This window comes from Platalea leucorodia (assembly GCF_965183815.1).
Source record: "Platalea leucorodia genome assembly, chromosome: 4".
Lineage (NCBI taxonomy): Eukaryota > Metazoa > Chordata > Aves > Pelecaniformes > Threskiornithidae > Platalea > Platalea leucorodia.
In genome coordinates, this window is record NC_138826.1 from 1,138,899 (window position 1) to 1,157,922 (window position 19,024).

General features: G+C 46.6%; 1 protein-coding gene across 18 annotated transcripts in view; it reads right to left on the reverse strand.

The window, feature by feature from the left end:
• The window catches only part of JAKMIP3 (Janus kinase and microtubule interacting protein 3), a gene marked incomplete at both ends in the record, with an annotated part of 38,840 nt that extends 24,646 nt beyond the window's left edge, over positions 1-14,194 (reverse strand). For all 18 annotated transcript variants that reach the window (XM_082311130.1, XM_082311134.1, XM_082311131.1 and 15 more), the window contains 2 exons: positions 10,293-10,790; positions 14,060-14,194. In XM_082311130.1, the coding sequence (XP_082167256.1) occupies positions 10,293-10,790; positions 14,060-14,194 (633 nt within the window). The remainder of the gene's footprint in view (positions 1-10,292; positions 10,791-14,059) is intronic.
• Between the last annotated feature and the right edge of the window lie 4,830 nt (positions 14,195-19,024).

The following is a 19,024-nucleotide window of genomic DNA, read 5'->3' on the forward strand; positions in this document are numbered from 1 at the left end:
TCGGAGGAGGGCCGGGGCCAGCGGCACCGCAGGCCGGCCGCGCGTGCCACGGCTTACGCCAGGATCAGACCCTCCGCGTCTGTTCAGAGCGTTCAGACGTGGATGGCCCGTGCCCTGCCTGATAACGAGAAATTACTGAGCACAGCCCCAAATCTTCTGTGTCTGCAATGATGTACAACACTGCAACAGAATCTCAGGCTCTTCCCAGCTGAATTGCATACATATACATTATACATGAATATAAAGCATTAATTACACTCACACACCACAGGGTTGCCAAATGTGCTTACAGATAATGATCCTATGGAAAGAAAGAAATCATATACATCCCCGAAAATGTCTGTTGATCTGCTTTCAGACACAATACATGCATAACATTTTTGCCATAACATTTTGAGACTTTACACATTTAATCTAAATGATCAGTTTTAAAATGTGGCCTGCTTGAAATAAGAACATTTTGCCTTGTGAAAGCTGCGTTAGATACTTTTATCTTTGACAGCTTTGTCTGTAAACCTGGAAAAAAATGACACTGTGAATTAACAGATCACTCAAAGTACTTTGTTTCCAATAACTGCAAAAATGGCCCACCCAGGGAAGAAGCAAGTGATGGCAGTTTACACCCAGATGCCCAGCAATGGTACCAGGAAATTACTTCCATGAGGTGCTTTTGGGTGGAGGGGTCGATTACTGGTTACAGCTGTGAAATAAATTACGCAGGAGAGGACACAGCGGGGTGGGGCACGATGTCGCCGCGTTGCACAGCGTGGAGGCTGCGTCCGGACCCAGGCCAGGCGAGGTGCACCGTCACCCCAGTGCCCGTGCACCGTCACCCCAGCGCCCTCACGCCGTCACCCCAGCGCCCTCACGCACCGGGGAGGCTCCGCGGTTCCGGCTCCAGCAGCAGGCGAGCGCCCAGGCGCTCCCCGAGGGGTGGCACTGCCCGGGGCGGCTGCAGGAAGGAAGAACCGAGCTACAAACCCGGAGAGATCCCGCATCGTCCCCGGGGGAAAAGCCAGCTTTTGCCAAAAGACAACACAGGCCAGCTCATAAATACCTGCGTGGAAACTGTGGTTCAAGGTTATGCAAAATTTAGATTCTTTCAGTAAAACGGAGCAAATCAAATGTACTTCGGGTGCCATTTCATCAAAGGTGCTTTCAACAATTTCCATTAAGGCAAAGGTCTACTAACTTCGAATGAAACAAAGAGATGCCCCCTGAGGTCCTTCTGCTAAATACCTAGTCAGGCAGAAATCTAAATGGACGTACGGATGAAAAGGTAACACGTCATCAAATGATTACTTATTTTAAACAAGTAGAATATTGGGTAGCTGATCCCAATTTACGTGAAAACAAAGACATGTTACAACATAGGCAACACTTTAAATTAGGAGGAACAAAGAAACTGGAGAAAATACAAGAGATTTCACAGTATTTCACTAATGGCTTGTTTTCCAGAAAAAAACCCAAAACATAATCTTCATAAACAACAAAGGAAACATCAGTATTCACATTTCCCCCCATATGATTAAATTCACGTTCATGAAATATGCATAACAGTTTGATGTTTGCAGCCCATTATTAAATAGCAACGTTGTAGAAATAGTACAAACCGAAGGAAGCATTTCACTGAAAAACATTATTTAGCACATTTCTTCCTAGCATTCGTAACATTAAGGAAACGTAAAGACAAGAAACAACTTGCAACTCACTGGAAGAGGCGCCGGCCGCCAGGCGCGCACCCCGCCGGGCTGTCGCACGCCCCGGCCTCATTCTGCGGCGGGCGCGGGAGCGGCGGGCGCGGGAGCGGCGGGACTCCTCCTCCCCGCCCGTCTGCCTGGGGGCTTCAGGCGCCCGCAGCGCTCGCGAAAGGGCGTCAGCGCGCGGAGGAGCGCGGCATCCGACCACCTGCGAGGGTGCCCTGCGCCGCGCCGCCGATATTCCCACTTCAGTTCTTGCAGGCTGCCTTGACTTGGGATGAATATTTATGTGGGAGCACTAATTAATAACCAGCCCGTGAGCGCAGCTGACGCCAATTATGCAAATATAATCCCATGCAAAGTTGAATTTGTTATTCCCGCCTTGTGCTACCCAGTGCAATGCCTATCACGGCCTGACACGCAGCTGGTTTTAAGCTGTGTGATTCATTTTAAATGTATTGTTTCCATCAGGATTGTAAAATAAACATGTAGGTTCCCTGGTCGGGAAATTTCTCCTTGCGACGTTCCTGGGGCCTTTGCCGCTCTGCAAATGCACAGACGCCATCGGGAGGACGGCCGCACGCCCCAGCAATCTGCCCTTGACGCTACGGCGCCTGGCGGATAGAAGCCAGTCATTCGCAGGCAGCGGCTTTAAATGCAAACGAGAAGCCCCTTCCCAGCCGGAGCTGCTCCGTGACAAACGCATTTCCCCACGGGCACGGTGGGAAAAGCCAGTGGTTAGGACACGCGAGGAGACCTGCCCCAGGCCTCGGCCCCCAGGAGCGGAGGGGCCGGGGCTGCCAGGCCCCCGCGGCCCAGGCTGCCAGCAGAAGGCCCAGGCGAAAGGAGCCGGGGTCGCCCCTCCGGCCCGATCACCCCCCGAGAGACGGGGTTCACCGCACAGGCTGGCGGCAGGGGACGCCTGCCCCGCGTGCCACGGTGCTCACATTCGCCTTCCCTCTCCATTTTCCTGTCACTTTCCTTAAGCCTCTCAAAGAAATAAATGCAATTGCCCCTTGCTGGCGAGCGACATACCTCACCAGGACAACAGCCAGCTAGACTAAGTTAACTGTTTTTTGCCAAATACTCTACAAGAATAACTGATACCACACATTTGTGTCAACGACTGTGATTTATGTTTTACAGATAGCTTGGGGGCTGGCGGTAGCACAGCTGCAGAGTGATACTGCTGCCTGGTTCACGTTCCTAACTCAAGGCGTTTGAACTCCACTAACATGCTTACGTATCTAAGTCAGGCTGTCACACAGCGCTGCAGCACCAAATCCGCATTCATGGAATCACAGAATCACAGGATCGTTAAGGTTGGAAAGGACCTCTGAGATCACCGAGTCCCACCGTTAACCGAACTGCCTGGTCCACCTCTAGACCATGTCCCCAAGTGCCACATCCACGCGTTTTTTGAACGCTTCCAGGGGCTGTGATCGCACCACTGCCCTGGGCAGCCTGGGCCAGTGCCTGACCACTCTCTTCATGAAGAAATTTTTCCTAATATCTAATCTAAACCTCCCCTGGCATTGATTCCCAGCACTGCAAATGATGGGAACGCAGCTGATACAATACAGGAGCAAGCTCAGTTTTCTCTTTTTTTGACCAAGGAAAACTCTCCCTATTTCTGTACAGATGAAAAACAAAATGCAAAGTGTAATCACCTCTCACGCTATTGTAACATCTTCTTACAATATACATGACAACATATATTGCAATAATAAGCTGCACACTGCAAAGTACATGATGTATTTTTAGAAGAGCAAAAGCTGCTTGCAGCTACTTGTGTCATCCCACCCCACGCCGTGGCTCCCAGGAACACCCCAGCCCGTTACGGATCCTCTTGGCAGAGCGGGGCCCAAACTGACGCCATCTCCCTTATCGCTGAGGCGGGAGAGGAAAGCTGAGAGCGTTTCTCGCTGACGTTGTTGCTAGAGGCATTGCAACGAGCGGCAGCTCCTCAAGAGGATCATTGCTCGTTGCAGTTAAGCTATGACGCAAGAGCAAACCCCCTCCAGAAGAGGGGGTCCCACACCCTGCATCTCCCAAATCCTACGCCAGCGCTAGGTCATACGATAGGAGAAGACTGGCTCATCGTATCGATCCACAGGAAAACTGTTCTTTTTCACTTTCATGGCTAATTTTCTGCCAAGGCAGCTCACGGGACTGGCTCACTCTGTGCGTCCGCGGCCCACTGCAGGAGAGGTGGGGTGGGCACAACGCTGCGGGGAGCGTGGCTGGGGGCTTTGGGAGCCTCGTGCGCTCAGCTTGGCTCAGCTGTAAGATGAAAATACACTCTCCAGTCTCGGAATCTCCTGAATCTCGCAGGTTGCATGGGTTTTTAAGAGTCATCATTAGACGACATTAGAAAAAACCTGTGGCTATCCCATCGCTGCTTCTGAAGCGATGAAGCAGCCCTTACAGGCTGGCAGCCATCACCCGCACCTGGGAGCCGTCGGGCACAGGCCTCGCACCACTGTCCTGCAGGACAGCCGGAGCCGCGGTTCATCAGCGTGCAGCGGTACCTCCGGGATCACCCAGGAAACCTCTCTCACATCTTCTTCCAGAATTCATCCTCAGAAAAAGGTGACCGCCGCCAGCGGTGCATGACCATCGTTCCTGTAACCTCGCCGAATCCTCAGACATGAGAGGAGACGATATGTCGTCTGTTTTAGTTGAACAAGGACACGGTGTGATATGCATTACCAAAAACTTCATTCTGCAGTGAGATTCTGCTACAGCTTTGGCCAAAGAACGATTCTATTTCAGACTGATTAAACCCCAGTTATACTTAACCAAACAGAAAATCTTTATAGCACGTCCAGCAAATGTAATATGCCCATTTCCAGGCAGTTAACATGCTACAGCAACTGTTACGCACAGTCACGTACTACCCGGGACCTGGCGACATGGCAAACTGCTCTCTAGCAGAGTGGCCCACGGCACGGGGCCGACGGCGCGGCTCCCCTGGGATCGCACCGGCTCCCGGCGCTTCCCCGGGAACAGGCTCTCGAACCCGAGCGCCGCAGCCGCCTCGCCGGCAGCTTCACCCGCTGCAACGACCGACACTGATGGGCAGGATTTGGACCCTTGTTACCACCCTGCAAATCACCACAATTCCACTGAAATCACTGGAACGATGTTGAGAGAGATGCAGTGCTAAGCTGTTAAGCATAGAAAGGTTAAGTGGGGCAGGTAAAATCGTAATTTGCTATAAATAACCAAAAAATGTCCTTTGCTAGGTGACTAAAGGCTTTTGTTTCTGAAAACTGGTTCCTTTTGGAGTGTGAGGTGTGAATTGCAGTGCACAGAATTGGTAGTGCTATATGTAAAGCTACTCACATCAAATTGCTAGATACTTCTGGATTTACATTAAGATATATTGGAAAAATTACTAATCAGAGTAGATTTTTGAATGAATAATAACCTGCACAGTTTGTAACAAAAATTCTGACAGAATTAAATGTAATACTATCTTTGAAGAGTAAAGTACATTGGATGGGAGAAATAACCGTGCATAAAGAAAGATTCAAAGATTTTTCCCATCCTTGTCCTGGTGTGCACTCCCCTCTTGTGCTCTGCCTTCAAACGTACGTCATACCGTCCTCACGCTCAGGAGATGCTCAGGACAGCGTAACTATTCAGTGTCCCTGGTAAATGCCATAAAATGAAGTGTGCGGTGTCTCAGACCTCCGCTGCTGAGAGCAGGAACCTCACACCCACTGCCAAGAGTTTCAAAGCGCTTCCAGGCGCCCAGAAGCCCAAGCCCCGGGTGAGGTGTGCTGTAGCACAACAGCAACGCCGTGACAGCGCAGAAGAGAGCAGGCTTCTTGTTTAGGACCGCAGAGAAAAATGTTTTTAAAAACTGGACTGTAAGATGCAAAAGGAACAACTCGGAACTAGGAGGTTTATTGACCCTCCAAAATGTAGGAGTAATGTTGTGTAGTTTTTAACATACAAGAAAATCCTTCAGCAGTCCAGGTTTAGTTGGAATAAATACTGTTGTAAATGAGGTTCGAACCACAAATAGTGAAAAAAAATCCACGTTTGCAAGAAGAAATTATTCACCTTGAATAATTTGTCTACCTTTCAGTACAGGATGACTGCTGAGAGACCTTCATAATACCAAATATGGTAATTTTTCAGCATACAAGGCAATAAAAAGGAGAAGATAAAGACTAAATCAATCACCAATGAAATTAATATTTAAACAGTCAGCTTCCTACACTTTTCATCTGATATCGTCCTTTAAATCACACACCTTCACTAATTTACCCCTGCCTACCAGAGGGATCTCAGGGAAGCGCCTGTGAGCACAGCTTCAGCGCGATGCTGACGGATCGATCTCGGCGCCCGTGGGGCTGGGTTACCACACGGAAGCCATGAAGGTCTCAACGTACACGGGTCTTACATGAGGTAGCAGAGCAGGTTATTAAACCTTTTCGTAGTCAGCATCAATTCTTAAATTGAAAATAAACACTTTCTAGTCCCTAACAAATCTCATTTCTTCAGTTTTTCTGATTTCTGTTCTAATCCCCTTATAAATGAGACAGGAGGAAGGGAGGCTGCAGTGGCCATTGCTGTTCAGTACTTCTCTCTGACCAATATCTACATTTAAGCAAAATTTAAATGCACTCTCCCACATTGCATTTTAGTCCCCATTAAGCAAAATTCGAGGCCAGTTAATCTGAGGGAATTCTCCTGACCGAAGGGCTGTTTTCCCTGGACATGCACACACCAACACAGCGTGTGCTGTTATTAGTGGGAGACCATACTAATGTAATTAAATACTTTCATGTAGTATTTTAAGCTGTTTTAAAATGCACAAATTAAAATTTAAAGAAAGTTTACTAAAATTAGAAATGCTTTAGAAAGAAGGTCGTTCCCATACTTACTTGTTACCATCTGCAAGGGACTTTCATCTGTTACATTAACATTTCTTAAGCTTCTGAGCCAGGGATAGCTTAACTGGGTTAGTTGTGCTTCTCTGGAGAGCGTCACACTCAGACTTTACAGACACAACCAGCACAAGCCATATGTGCAAGCAGAAACCACAAGGCCAGAATACACACTTTTGCAAATCACGTTATTGCCTTTCCTGTGCTGTTCACAGAAAGACCCTCAGCTCTGCTGTGCGGGATTAGTCCAAAGCCATCAGCATCAACGAGTAACAGGTACCCTGGCACCTGAAAAATAACTAGAATAAATAGCTAGAATTTTTATTTGGTAAATACTAAGCGGGAACTGTTTCTAAAGAGAGATTACACCTTGGTAGCTCTTACAATCTGCAGGCCTCTGCACGCCTGTAGTGCAAAACTACCAAAACTACCGCCTGCAAATATTGCCCCTCTACTGTAACAGCCTGCTTGCTGTGTATGTAGGGTCTGCTGAAAACACGTCCTGGCACGAGAGTGCAAGCCGGGGCGCAGCCAGCTTGCAGTTGCATTTGGAAGTCTCCTTTTGACCACAAGGATATTTTTGATTTCGTTTTGCTGCTGGAGGTGGGCACAGCGCCGAGGCAGGCACAGCGGGTTTGACAGGCTGCAGTGCCGCTGCGCCTTCTCCGAGATCGCTTCTGGAAGACGGCAGAAATGCAGGGATTCCCCTGAGAAACCTGGCGAGGACAAGGTTCATTCACTGGCAGTGGCTTTGGCTTGATGCGACAATTTAACTGCATTCGAAGTAGGAGTAAGTCAACAAAATGGAAAGGTTCATATTAGAGCTGGTTATTTGGAAAGCCTGAGCATATATATCCTGCACCTCCCTTGGCAAAAGGATGATGCTGAAGACCAAAATAAACTTCAATTTCCTTGAAGTAAATTTGGTGGCTGTACAGTTCTTTTTCGCATACTGCTGTGTCTTCCTACCGCATCTGGTACTTTAAAGGCCATCTAACATTTTTCCAAAAGTCTAAAGTGAGACATCAACAAATGTATTCCTGTCTGTCCAATAAAGAAAAAAAACCTAGTTTTAATTTGAAAAAAGAATATTGGATTAGCACTAACTCACCTTTTTAAAACAATCTTTGTCTGACTATGTATGGAAGTATTTTCCACAAGCTAAGCCTGGGTAGAGGTACTTGACTTGGAAATGAAAAGCTGTTCCTATCAGAGATAAATAACTTCAAAACATGTCTTTATGTTAAAGGACTTCACATCATTACAAAGCTAAACATGAATGAGTACAACTTGTCTTTCTCTATTCTGACTAAACAAAAAAAGCAGTATTTTTCTAGGCGTGAAATAATAATTTGCTCGAAGGTTACTTCCCCCTTGGTTAAAATGGCTAAATAATGCATTGTACATGAATCCCCGGGCTTTTAAAATCCTGATGCGAATCCATTAACAGCTGAGGGCTGGATGGCTGCCACAGCCGCGACACGAAGGTGCAATCCCATCGCTCTGCTGGGTGGACGGACCCGCTCACGTCGGGCTATTCTGCGTCTACCTCCTTGCAACCCCAGTGAGGCTCAATGAGTGTACTTTATTGATGGCCCCTATCTTAAAAAGGGAAAAAAGCACTGGTTTTCAGTAATAGCTGAAGTGTTTTGAGAATTGCCTCATTTTCCTAGAGAGGAGAGCTTTTATCGTATAACGTGGCACCAGCCTTTCCCCCCTGAAATGGCAGGGCCCTCCCCTCCAAGGTGCCGGCAGCCAACAGATCCCACCAAAATCAATTACAGCCGAGTCAATGGAGCTGAGAGTACTTAAAGTCATTCAGGAAGCACTCAGGGCTTGGTAAAATGATGGCATCGTGTAATTTAATTAGTACAGGTAGATAATCTGATTCTTTCAAGCAGGAATTAAAAAAAAGTTTGATTTTCAAAGGCAATTTAGAAAACATAACCTCAAACCACTCTATTCCTTATAACTAAGAACATATTTATTTTATAGCTTCTACATTAGAGGCCATTAGCGTGGACTTTTCATGTAATGCAGCAAGTTTATTTAGGATGTACATTAGCCATCCTTTCATTCTGATGTATTAAATCAATGCATCTAGTAATGTATGTTTAGAGAAGAAAGTACTTACACTGCAGGATATTTGAGCGGTATCAATAGATCAGCTGGTTATAAATTATTTTAATATCCTCTTCATAAAAATAAAATAATCTATGAAGGGAAAAAAACCCTAACAGCCTAAAGCCTGAGAGAAGGGGTGGCTAACTAGAGGGTAGGTAATGCTCCACCGGCTCACGGGGCAAGGCACGGCGCCGACAGTCCCCTGGTTCGTTAGGGCGCAGACGATGCTGCACCAGCTCTGTGGCGGGCAGGTTCTGCAGAGCATTCGCTGAAGCGTGGCTACGCTGCCATGCTTTGACTTCGGGCCAGTCTGCAAGCTGATTGTGCATTTGAACGTTTTTTTTAGGATTTGGGCAATAGTCAAAGGATAATGACTTAGAAGAGACATGGATGAGTTTATACTGAGACACTGAATGCTGTAAAAAAGCATGGCAAACACAAAAAGATGGTAACTTCAAATAAATATTGAGACAAGACCCAAAATATGCATCATGAGAGTATGGGTGTCACATTTGTTCCCACGTCCTTGGGAATGGCAGCAGCAGTTAAGGGATACAGTCCTGCAAATCAGCCGGGCGCTCACAAGGCTGTGACTCCTAAGGCAAGCGTCTGAGACGGCAGTGGAGAGGAAATCATCCTAAAACACAGCAAGCGTTGGTGGCCCGCCAGGCTCTCAGGCAAAGACTTCCCTCTTGGAGGGAGCTCCCTCCTGCAGGGAGTCCTCCCCTTTTCCAAGCAACATGGTCCAATTTAATCTCTCCAACAAGTCTCCAAACACACTGGAGGAATACTCCGAAGCCACAAGCATGTAGCTATTGCCTTTGAGACGCACACTGTTGCACCCCAGACTCAAGTGGTTCCATTAGGTGACTGAGGGCTGGTGAGCATACACAAAGACCCAGGGGGGACCAGACGAGCAATGACGGGTGAGGAACCCCAGTAACCTACTGAGGTCGGGAGCCTGCTGAATCGCTGCTCACGGGGCCACCAAAGGAGGAGCACCAGCGTCTGTCTTGGGGGAAAGCCACCAAGGGGGGTCTCAGAAAGGAACCCCTTCCTGAACGCCTTGCAGAGCGAAGGGGGTCATTGCCTACAGGGTATAGGACTCACTATGGGATGCAGAAGAGTGAGCATTTTGGGACTGGGTAAAGCTCATTACGTGATGTTTATGGGAACCAGCAAAGGCGGGAAAGGGAGGGACCAAGGTGGATCAGTGAGGAACAAATGGTGGGGAAATAGAGGCACGGGCCAAGAAACAGAAGTGTTTTGTAGAATTCCCCTAACCAGCTAGTAACCCAAGGCCTCTTCCTGGTATCTGAAATGTGAACAATATTAATAGGCACTGTCATGGATAAAAAAGTTCCTTACAAAACATCCTCATCGTTTTTAAAAAACATTTTGACATCTCTACTAGTAAATGTAAAACAGATTTGAAGCAGCCCCCAGAAGTTTGAATGCCAATCCTTATCATCCTTATCCATTCACCTGAGTCCAGCACTGAACTTTCATTTACTTACTATCAATAAGTGTTAGTAAAAACATAGATGGAGACAGCAACACGTACCAGTCTACGAATTTCTCTCTCACACTCCCTCTTAATTCTGCTGATTTCCTCTTGATGCAGGTGATACACACTCCTTATCTCCGCTGCTTTAATTTTGTCAGCTTGGATGACCATAGTTAAAGCCTCTTCCACTTGTTTCTTAGCCCCTTTCAGCTCTGAAATTTCTTGCTGCATTTTTATTTTCTCCACTTCAAACCCCTTCTTGGCCTCCTCCTTCGCCTCCGTGAGCAGCACTGTTTTCACCTTGTCAGGAGCCCCATCACGTACAGCATTGAGAAGGGTCTGTAGTCTCTGGATTTCATTATCTTTAATTTTTATTACTCTAAGTAGTTCAGCTTCGTGCTGTCTCAAAAGTGCTTCTCGAACAGCTTGGAGCTCCTTCATTTTCTCTTCATGAAGTTTGACTTTGAGCTCTGTTACCACCACCGTACTTTTATGCTGTTCGTGCTCTTTGATCTGCTTAACTTCCTGATTTTTCTCTCTTTCCAACTTGCTGACCTACAAGGAAAATCAAAAAAGTATTTTTAATCAACAATGATTAATGGAAATCATGATATTATCTAAAAATGGTATGGATCACTTTACAATGTTAGACCTTAATTTCTGTGCCTCAGAGCAAAAGCCCAACCCGGTGAGTTAGTATTACCACGCGCAGACCCACACATTTGGCATTTTGTTCATTCTTTATGATATAATACTTTATGATATATTGAGCATCCCTTTTTTAACTGGGTTCCAGGTAAAACTAAGGTCACTGAGCTCTGCTGCACAGTCTTCACGCTGTAGACTTACGAAAGAGCAATTTCCTCTCTGGATGCATTTTGTGTGAAGAAAATACACATTACAAACCCCTGTAAAACATTTTCACAGGGAAAAGGTATTTTACAATTTATGGCAAATGCTTTCAATGCACTGTCACAGCCGCCACTGGACTCGAGGTTTGGCAGGTACCTGTGGGGATCTTTTCGTAACGCAGCTAACCTAGCAACACCGCCAGGACTGGGGGTTGTAAAAGTGATTCTAAATCTACCACAAATACTCCGGACACAACTCTGTCTTAGCCCTGACAGAGCCATCCTCTCTCCAGAAGCACCAGTGCGTGTTCACCTTGTCACTGCTGCAGCCACTGCCGCTCCACATAACCCGGACCAACAGCGACGATGAGGAACACCCTTCAGACGCGAGCCGTCCTCCGGGTGCTATGGCTGCGACCCGCAGCGGACCGACCGGGCTGCGTCCGTCGCGCTGGTGACTTCAAACCCCGCTTGGGAGGTTACGTTTGTGCCTACGCACCAGAAGAGCCGACGGAGGTGGGTCATCAGTGATTTTCTGGGGTACAAATGAGAATCCTGTGTCTTAGGGGAAAACGGGACCCACCTCAGCTTTTTATCGAAGTGGTTGCTGCGTAACGGCAGGTACTGCACGAGAAGCTACTCCCCGCACGTATCTGCAGTAGCATTTGCAGCGTTTGCACGGCTGACCCTCTCCTTTGGGCAGGTTTATTCCCAGGCAGGGAGTGCACGTCTGTTCGTTCTGTCTTTTCTGTCCTGTAATGTTTATCACAACAGCCTGTGCACATACTTAAATGCTAAAATTAAGAAGTGGATATGCACTACATTGTAGTGTTCATTGGGAAAAAATGTTCAGGTCAATTCTCTTTAGTAAAGGCGCATTTTTCCTCCCCAGTTGACACAATAAGGTTTCCTTGCTAAGAGCATGCCTAAGTCCGCCTCACAAATGAGCACACTGCAGAACCAAAGCATGCAGGTGTAAAGAAAAAACTGTGACATTGCAGAGAACTTCGAGAAGTCTCCTAAGGACAAAGTAATTTGTGAAAATAAGAAAAAGAACCCTGACAAATTTGTAGAAAAGACTTTTCTTTCACCGGGGATCAGCATAAGCAGAAATATCTGCATATTTAGAAAAAGAGAAACAAAACTGTATCGTTGTCATTGCACAAATTATTAATATTGAGGATGAAAGTCTAGGCACTAATGCTGACTTTAGCATCATATTCTATTTTTATAATTAAATAATAATGCCTTGCAAACTTACTGATTCTTTCATTTGCCCAAGTCAGTGCCCTAAAAGCATGAGTTAACACAAGATAAATAAGGATCATAAAGTTATGGCAGAAGCACAAAGCCCAGCTGAACCAGCCGTCACTGCCCACCCGCTACAGGCAGCGCGTGCTCAGAAGTACCCTGATCTCTGTGTCATAGCTGCTAGGAACAGACTAATGTCTAAAATAATACACATTTAGGAACTGGCCAGTATCTCGGGGCGTAAGTCTCGGTCCCTACTTCGTTTTTCAGCCGGATAGCTGCAGAAGCTGTCACACTGCATCCCCGAAAGACTACGTGAGAAACCAGATGCCAAGCCAGTATTTTGGCACGCAGATCCAAACTGCGCTGTGCGCACAGGCATATGCAAGACAGAAAAAGCTCTGTGCAAGCGACTGTGAAGCCCCAAACAACTGCATTTTATGAGATGCTTTTTCAGCGATGAATTATGCATAACAGATAACTCACTGCATCTGACCACAGAAGGGTCAAATGATATTTCAATTTAAAACCATACCAGGAACTCAAGAGGAGCCATTATGAGAAGTGTTGGATCAAAAGGACTGGGGAGGACAGGGGGAAGGAAAACAGGGTCCTCAGTCTTAAAAATGCAAACGCTGCTTCACAACAAAAGGATTAATAGGTGTTCTATTTAAAAATATATATATATACATACACATATACACCGCACACCCCCCCCCCCTTAGAAGCTTCCTTAAAAATTAGATTCATAGTCTACAATGCCTGATAATGATGCAAATTAATGGAAAAATGCAGAATTATCATTCTGCCCCGGCATGAGAATGCCTGTCTCTACCGGCATTCTGGAACCAAAAACCCCCAAAGTTTATCAGTGGAAACTAATTTGGGGGATTATGGAAAAGCAAATAAATTTTTCATGCCCTCACTGAGAAGTGGTCTGAAGGCTACGGCTAAAAGCTCTTCAAGTTGAGGCTCCAGCTGCACTGGCTGCCGCCCTCTCCGAGGCTCGCGGGGAAACTGCAGCTCCTTCCACTTCGGCGGGTGGAGGGGAGGCAGAGCACAGCTGAAAGCTGCATGCAGCCGCTTTGAAGGACTTTGAGCATAAAATCCAAATTAAATCAGTGTAAATGTGAAAGCGAATAAGAAGCAAAGAGAATTTCCGAATAACACAAAATTGCATTCAAAACCCTCAGACATCCTCGTAAATAGGTAAATATTTACTAGAAAAAGTTCTAGCGGGAGAAACAAAGGACACGGACCGCTTTCAGCCCACCACTACGAGTATGCCATCTGTTTTGAGCAGATGTTTGTTTTTCCAGTTCTTTTTCTGGCATTTAGCTACGCGATTTTTCAACTTCCTTTCTTCCTGGATGGCGGGAGCAAGCGCGCTGCCCGCCGCTGAGTCCCGCCCGCCCAGGAATCGGCCATCCTCACTGCTTGGCTTTTCCACCGAGAGCTGTGCTGCTGAAGCACCCTCGCTTTCAGAGATCTTTTGTCCCATATGCACGTTACAAGTACAAGGAGAACAATTTAAAAATCTGCAATAAAGGGGCTGCCTCTTGTTTCCCACAGAAGGCTGGTTCCTGGGGCACGCGCTCTGATGATCTGTTGCCGAAGTCACGCACAAGTCAGCTACAAGCGGGGCAAAGAGTGGTTAGCAGTCAGAAACAACAGGCTATCTTTATTTTAATTAACGGGGAAAGGAAAGGAAAAGATGCACACCTTACTCTTTTCTTGCTGGAGCTCTATCTGGATGTCGGTGAGCTTGGCCCTGAGCTCTTCATTGGCAGCCTGCAAGGCGGCCAAGGCGTCCGGCTTCTCCCCCCTAGCCCGGCTGCTGCCGCCCTTCTTGGACATGGTGAGGCCGCGCGGCAGGGAGGGGAGTCCCGCCCGGAGGCCCTCGTCCCAGCGCTCGCTCGGGGCTTCTCGGCCTTCCCTCCGTCCCACTACATTTTCTTACTTGCCTGGAAGGAGGGAAATCACACAACCGCTGTCAGAACGCGGGCGGTGGGCAGGCGATGTGACACCCACCAAACGCACGGTGAGACACAAGACATTTCCAGAAAGCATGAGGTACGCGCCAGCCGGCTGAAGCGGCTCTTCCCGGATTAAGCAAGAGCTAGACACATTGTCTGGTGTAATAATATTTTCTATTACACTGCAGAGAGCAAAACGTTTAAATCACACACTATAAACGTTTTCTGTCACTTCATCTGCACTGGACTTCAGAGAGCGCAGAGGATGCGGCTGCTCGGGAGGGACACCCAGGCACCAGCCGCCGGCACCGGCAGGGCTTGGGACAGCAACAGCTGGGAAAACCGTTCTCTGTACAGGCAGAATACGTTTATGTTCTTAAAAAAAAAAAGTCTTAAGAAAAGCAATGATGTTTGGTTTCCTACAAATACTTTTCAGACATTCATGATGTAACTAATAAAAGCAAAAAAAAGTAAGAAGCCACAGAAGCAAGCAGAGATTACCCAAAGGCAACAGAGCTTTCTATGCAGGAGTGTGCGGTGGATCATCAAAACAGCAATTAAGATCTATATAAGTTTATCCAAGCCTGGTAACAATGTAGGAGTTTTATTTGCAGTAAGAGGTTTTGAGTCAAATCTAAATAAACAAAACTGAGGCAAGCAAATTCATTCTAGTAAGCAGTGGAGAACTGGGCAAAAGCGGACCCAACTTCACAGAATTCGTACATTAATATAGCTTGCACTCTATGCCCACCCATTCATCCCAACACATTCATAAACTATACAACACACAATTTATAGTGATAACTTCAGATCTGCCAACAAAACATATAATATTAAGTACAGTGCTAAAATCTACATGCATTTGTTGATTTTTATTTCAAAATTCTCCAACAGAGACTTTGCCCAAGAACAAGCAGCAGCATTCTGGAATGGGGCAGCATTATTAAAGTCTGTAGAGCCGGTGCCAAATTTAGAACATCATACTATCAATGAAACTCAAAGGTCCTTTAGAATCAATACTATTAAGGAAAGAATATACGAGTTACTGAAAACTCATATCCTTGCAAAAACCATATTCTAGCTTAGTGTAACTGTCAGGCATAGGGAGCTTAAGAGCAAGACACAAACTCACTCCAGAGAATTTGCAATCCGAGACAGATAAAAGTAGGGAGAAAGATGGTACTTTTTATCTGTTAATGCTATTTTTATGCTGCATCCATCCCACGGTTCAGAAAACTCTGATAAGAGTTCTATGTAAAAATAAATAATTCAACCATTCACCAAATCAAAGGAAGTCCCTGTGATTTGTGAGCTGTCTGCGCGGAGGTGGGCTTGGCTGAGGGTGTCACAGTTTGTCCTTACTCCATCGGAGGCATGTCGCGGAGCTGCTGATGCAGACAGACAGGCCGTTAATGTCATGCACTTGATCGCCCGGTGCTGAACAAGTCAGCAGGAGGGTGCTCAGGTTGCTGTCAATTCTTCCTCGGAGCAGGACTTACCTCAGTGCTCACCAACAGCATGAACAGATTTGATTTAGTAGAAACCTGAGAACAGCAAGAAATTCTGGGAAAAACGCTGTCCTGGAGGCTTTGTTTAGCCCCGGAGCAGTGGAACTTGGATCCTGCCTGCTCTATCTCAAAACATGGATGTTTCGCCAGTGTTTCTTTCACGCTTTGTGTGCTTTCCGAAGGCTCTTCTTTCATAACGACACTACTTTGTCAAAGCACTATGGAGGCAGAATCCCCATGCCACCACACAAGCTCCTTGCTAATTATCCCATGCAGTTTTTCAACCTGTGGACATAGACTATGGCTGTGAAAACCCCGTTCATTCCTATTTAAAAGATACACAGCAACATACACAAAGAAGCAGTTGCCTCTGCTTCGCCAGACAAAGCTGACTCACTATCAAAGTTTCTTTCATAATTGTCTATGAGAAAAACTACTGGGAGTGAAATCGTGAATGAAGCGCCCGGAGGACCAGCGAAGGAGCTCAGACAAAGACACACACCCGTGGTAGCGCAAAGTGGGGCAACACCCCCAGCAAAGAGAAGGCTCAAAATAACGTTCTGGGAACGGGGTGACCCTAAAGACCGCAGCGAGGGAGGCGGTGTCGATCCGGCGCTGTCAAGGCTCCTTCTTTCAACAAAGTTCTCGGACGAGACTTGGGCCAGCTTCTGACCCACGAATGAGGACAACACGGTTCCGTTTTTCAGAGCAAACAGCAGAACTGATCGGGAATTTTACAACAACATGTAAATTTACAGAAGAATGTAAAATCTAATGAAAAAATGTTTCACTGGAAAACTTTGACTTGCTTAGATAAAACTATATCCCGACAGATTACATGTATTTCTCAGTTCAGAAACTTATTTGGATTCATTTTTAGCTGTCATTACATTTCTAGTTTGAAGTAAATCTTTGTTTTAAAGATCTGTTTAAGTTATACTACAAAAATACAAAAAAAAGCTCAATTTTGGGAAAATATGTCTGACCTTGCTAATACTAATCTTATTAATGTGGACAACAACCTTTCTGGACAACGACCTTCAGTGCATTGGTTTATTCATCCGGACTCCCAGTCAAAACCACAACAGATCAGCACCATTCCCTGCCCAAGCATGAGTAAAGAGGCTCAACAGTTCAGGGCAGCTTTAATAATAAAATAACAATAAATAATAATTGTAAAATAACAACAAAAAAACCCAACAGAGCAGCTTGATTTGAATTCTAAAAGCAAAAACCTGCATCCATGAGGGAGAAAAGAGCAGAGGGAGGCAGCCGCCTCGGGGATGTATAGATGGGATGTGGAGCTGGGAGAGGGCTGAGAGCAGCTGGGAGACGTCGCTGGAGTTTGGGAGTAAGTGGGCAAAGCTGCTGAGAGCCAAGGCAACCGAGCAGGACAAGCACTCACTAAAAAATAAAATTCCTGATACTTGTTGACTAAACCAAGGTAGTACAAACAGTCTTAATTCTGTTGTTTCTCAGTCTGCCTTGATGTTTCTATAAAAAAATGTATTTGATTGGTCAAACAAATAGAAATAAATAAAATTTTACAGATATTGCCTGAAAAACCTATAAACAGGAGTCGATGTTCTTGGCATTTAAGATTCTTGCTTCTTTGTGTAAGAAGATGCAATACATCAGTGATTGTTCTACAATGGAGTCTTAAAAAACCCCTCTTTCTTTATAGATAAAAAAACCGGGGCATTCTATAGCCACAGGCACTGAATTCTGCCTACTGTGATGAATGAAGCATTTGTGCATATTACAGTTATTTTCTTAAACGATATGGTATGATAGATGCAGTAGGTGGAGTCAGGTTATTTAACAACCTGATGAGAATCATAGAATCATAGAAACATTTAGGTTGGAAAAGACCTTTAAGATCGTCAAGTCCAACCATTAACCCAGCACTGCCAAGCCCACCACTAAACCATGTCCCCAAGCACCACATCTCCCCGGCTTTTGAATACTCCAGGGACGGGGACTCAGCCCCTGCCCTGGGCAGCCTGGGCCAGGCCCTGACAGCCTTTTCAGTGAAGAAGTTTTTCCCAATATCCAACCCAACCCTGCCCTGGCGCAGCTTGAGGCCGTTCCCTCTCGTCCCATCGCTTGTTCCTGGGGAGCAGAGACCGACCCCCCCGGCTCCAGCCTCCTTTCAGGCCGTTGCAGAGAGCGATGAGGGCTCCCCTCAGCCTCCTCTTCTCCAGGCTGAGCCCCCCCAGCTCCCCCAGCCGCTCCTCCCCAGCCTTGTGCTCCAGCCCCTGCCCCAGCCTCGCTGCCCTGCTCTGGCCACGCTCCAGCCCCTCCATGGCCGCCTTGGGGTGCGGGGCCCAGCGCTGAGCACAGCACTCGAGGGGCGGCCTCACCGGTGCCCAGCGCAGGGGCACCATCCCTGCCCTGCTCCTGCATAATACAAGCTTTTAACTGCTTGCATTTGAATGTCAGACAAATAATAATTTGAACGGTAAAGGGATTTGTGAAAATAATTTAAATCAGAATGATTATTTTTGACAGACAAGGGCTACAAGAATTTCTGTTTGTTTGCTTACAGAAGCTAAAACTAAGGAATTGAAACAAGTAAAGCGAAAGGCAAAAACGCCATTAGAGGCGTGCCGGGAGGAGCGCAAGCCCAGCACCTGATTTTCTGGGAGCCGGCGCATGGCAATAGCGCGGCGGAGCCAGCTCCCCCGTGCACGCTCCCAGGCGTCCCTGTGAATCCAAGAAGCCGAAGGTCGACCATTCCGCTCGCACCTGTGGTTACGGCCTCAGGGAGCCCTGAGGAGCACCCCGCAGAGGAGCGCGCTGCCCTGCCACCGCCCCTGCAGCGCCGGCGACCCAACGGTTTCTAAGCACAGTGCACGCGGTGGGAATTCGGTCTGAGGTCGATTCGTAGCACTATGTGTCCTCCTACTTCCAGCGTTTAAGCTTTTAAATTTTGTTTAAAGTGTTACCAAGGTTTAATTGCATGAGTTGACACATTCCATGCCAAGCAACTGCCTAAATCTGATTTTTCTCTACTGAAAAATAAAATTTAAAATTGGCTAGCTTATTTCAAGAAAGAAAGGCTTGTATTGCAACGTTTGCTCTGGACAGGTCTACAAAACCTTAAAAAATTATCTGAAATATCATCAGCAAGCCCTGTTGTCCCAAAAAGGCAGCCCAAGTGCAGTAAACTGAACGCCTGCCAGAGGCTGCAGTTGCCCACC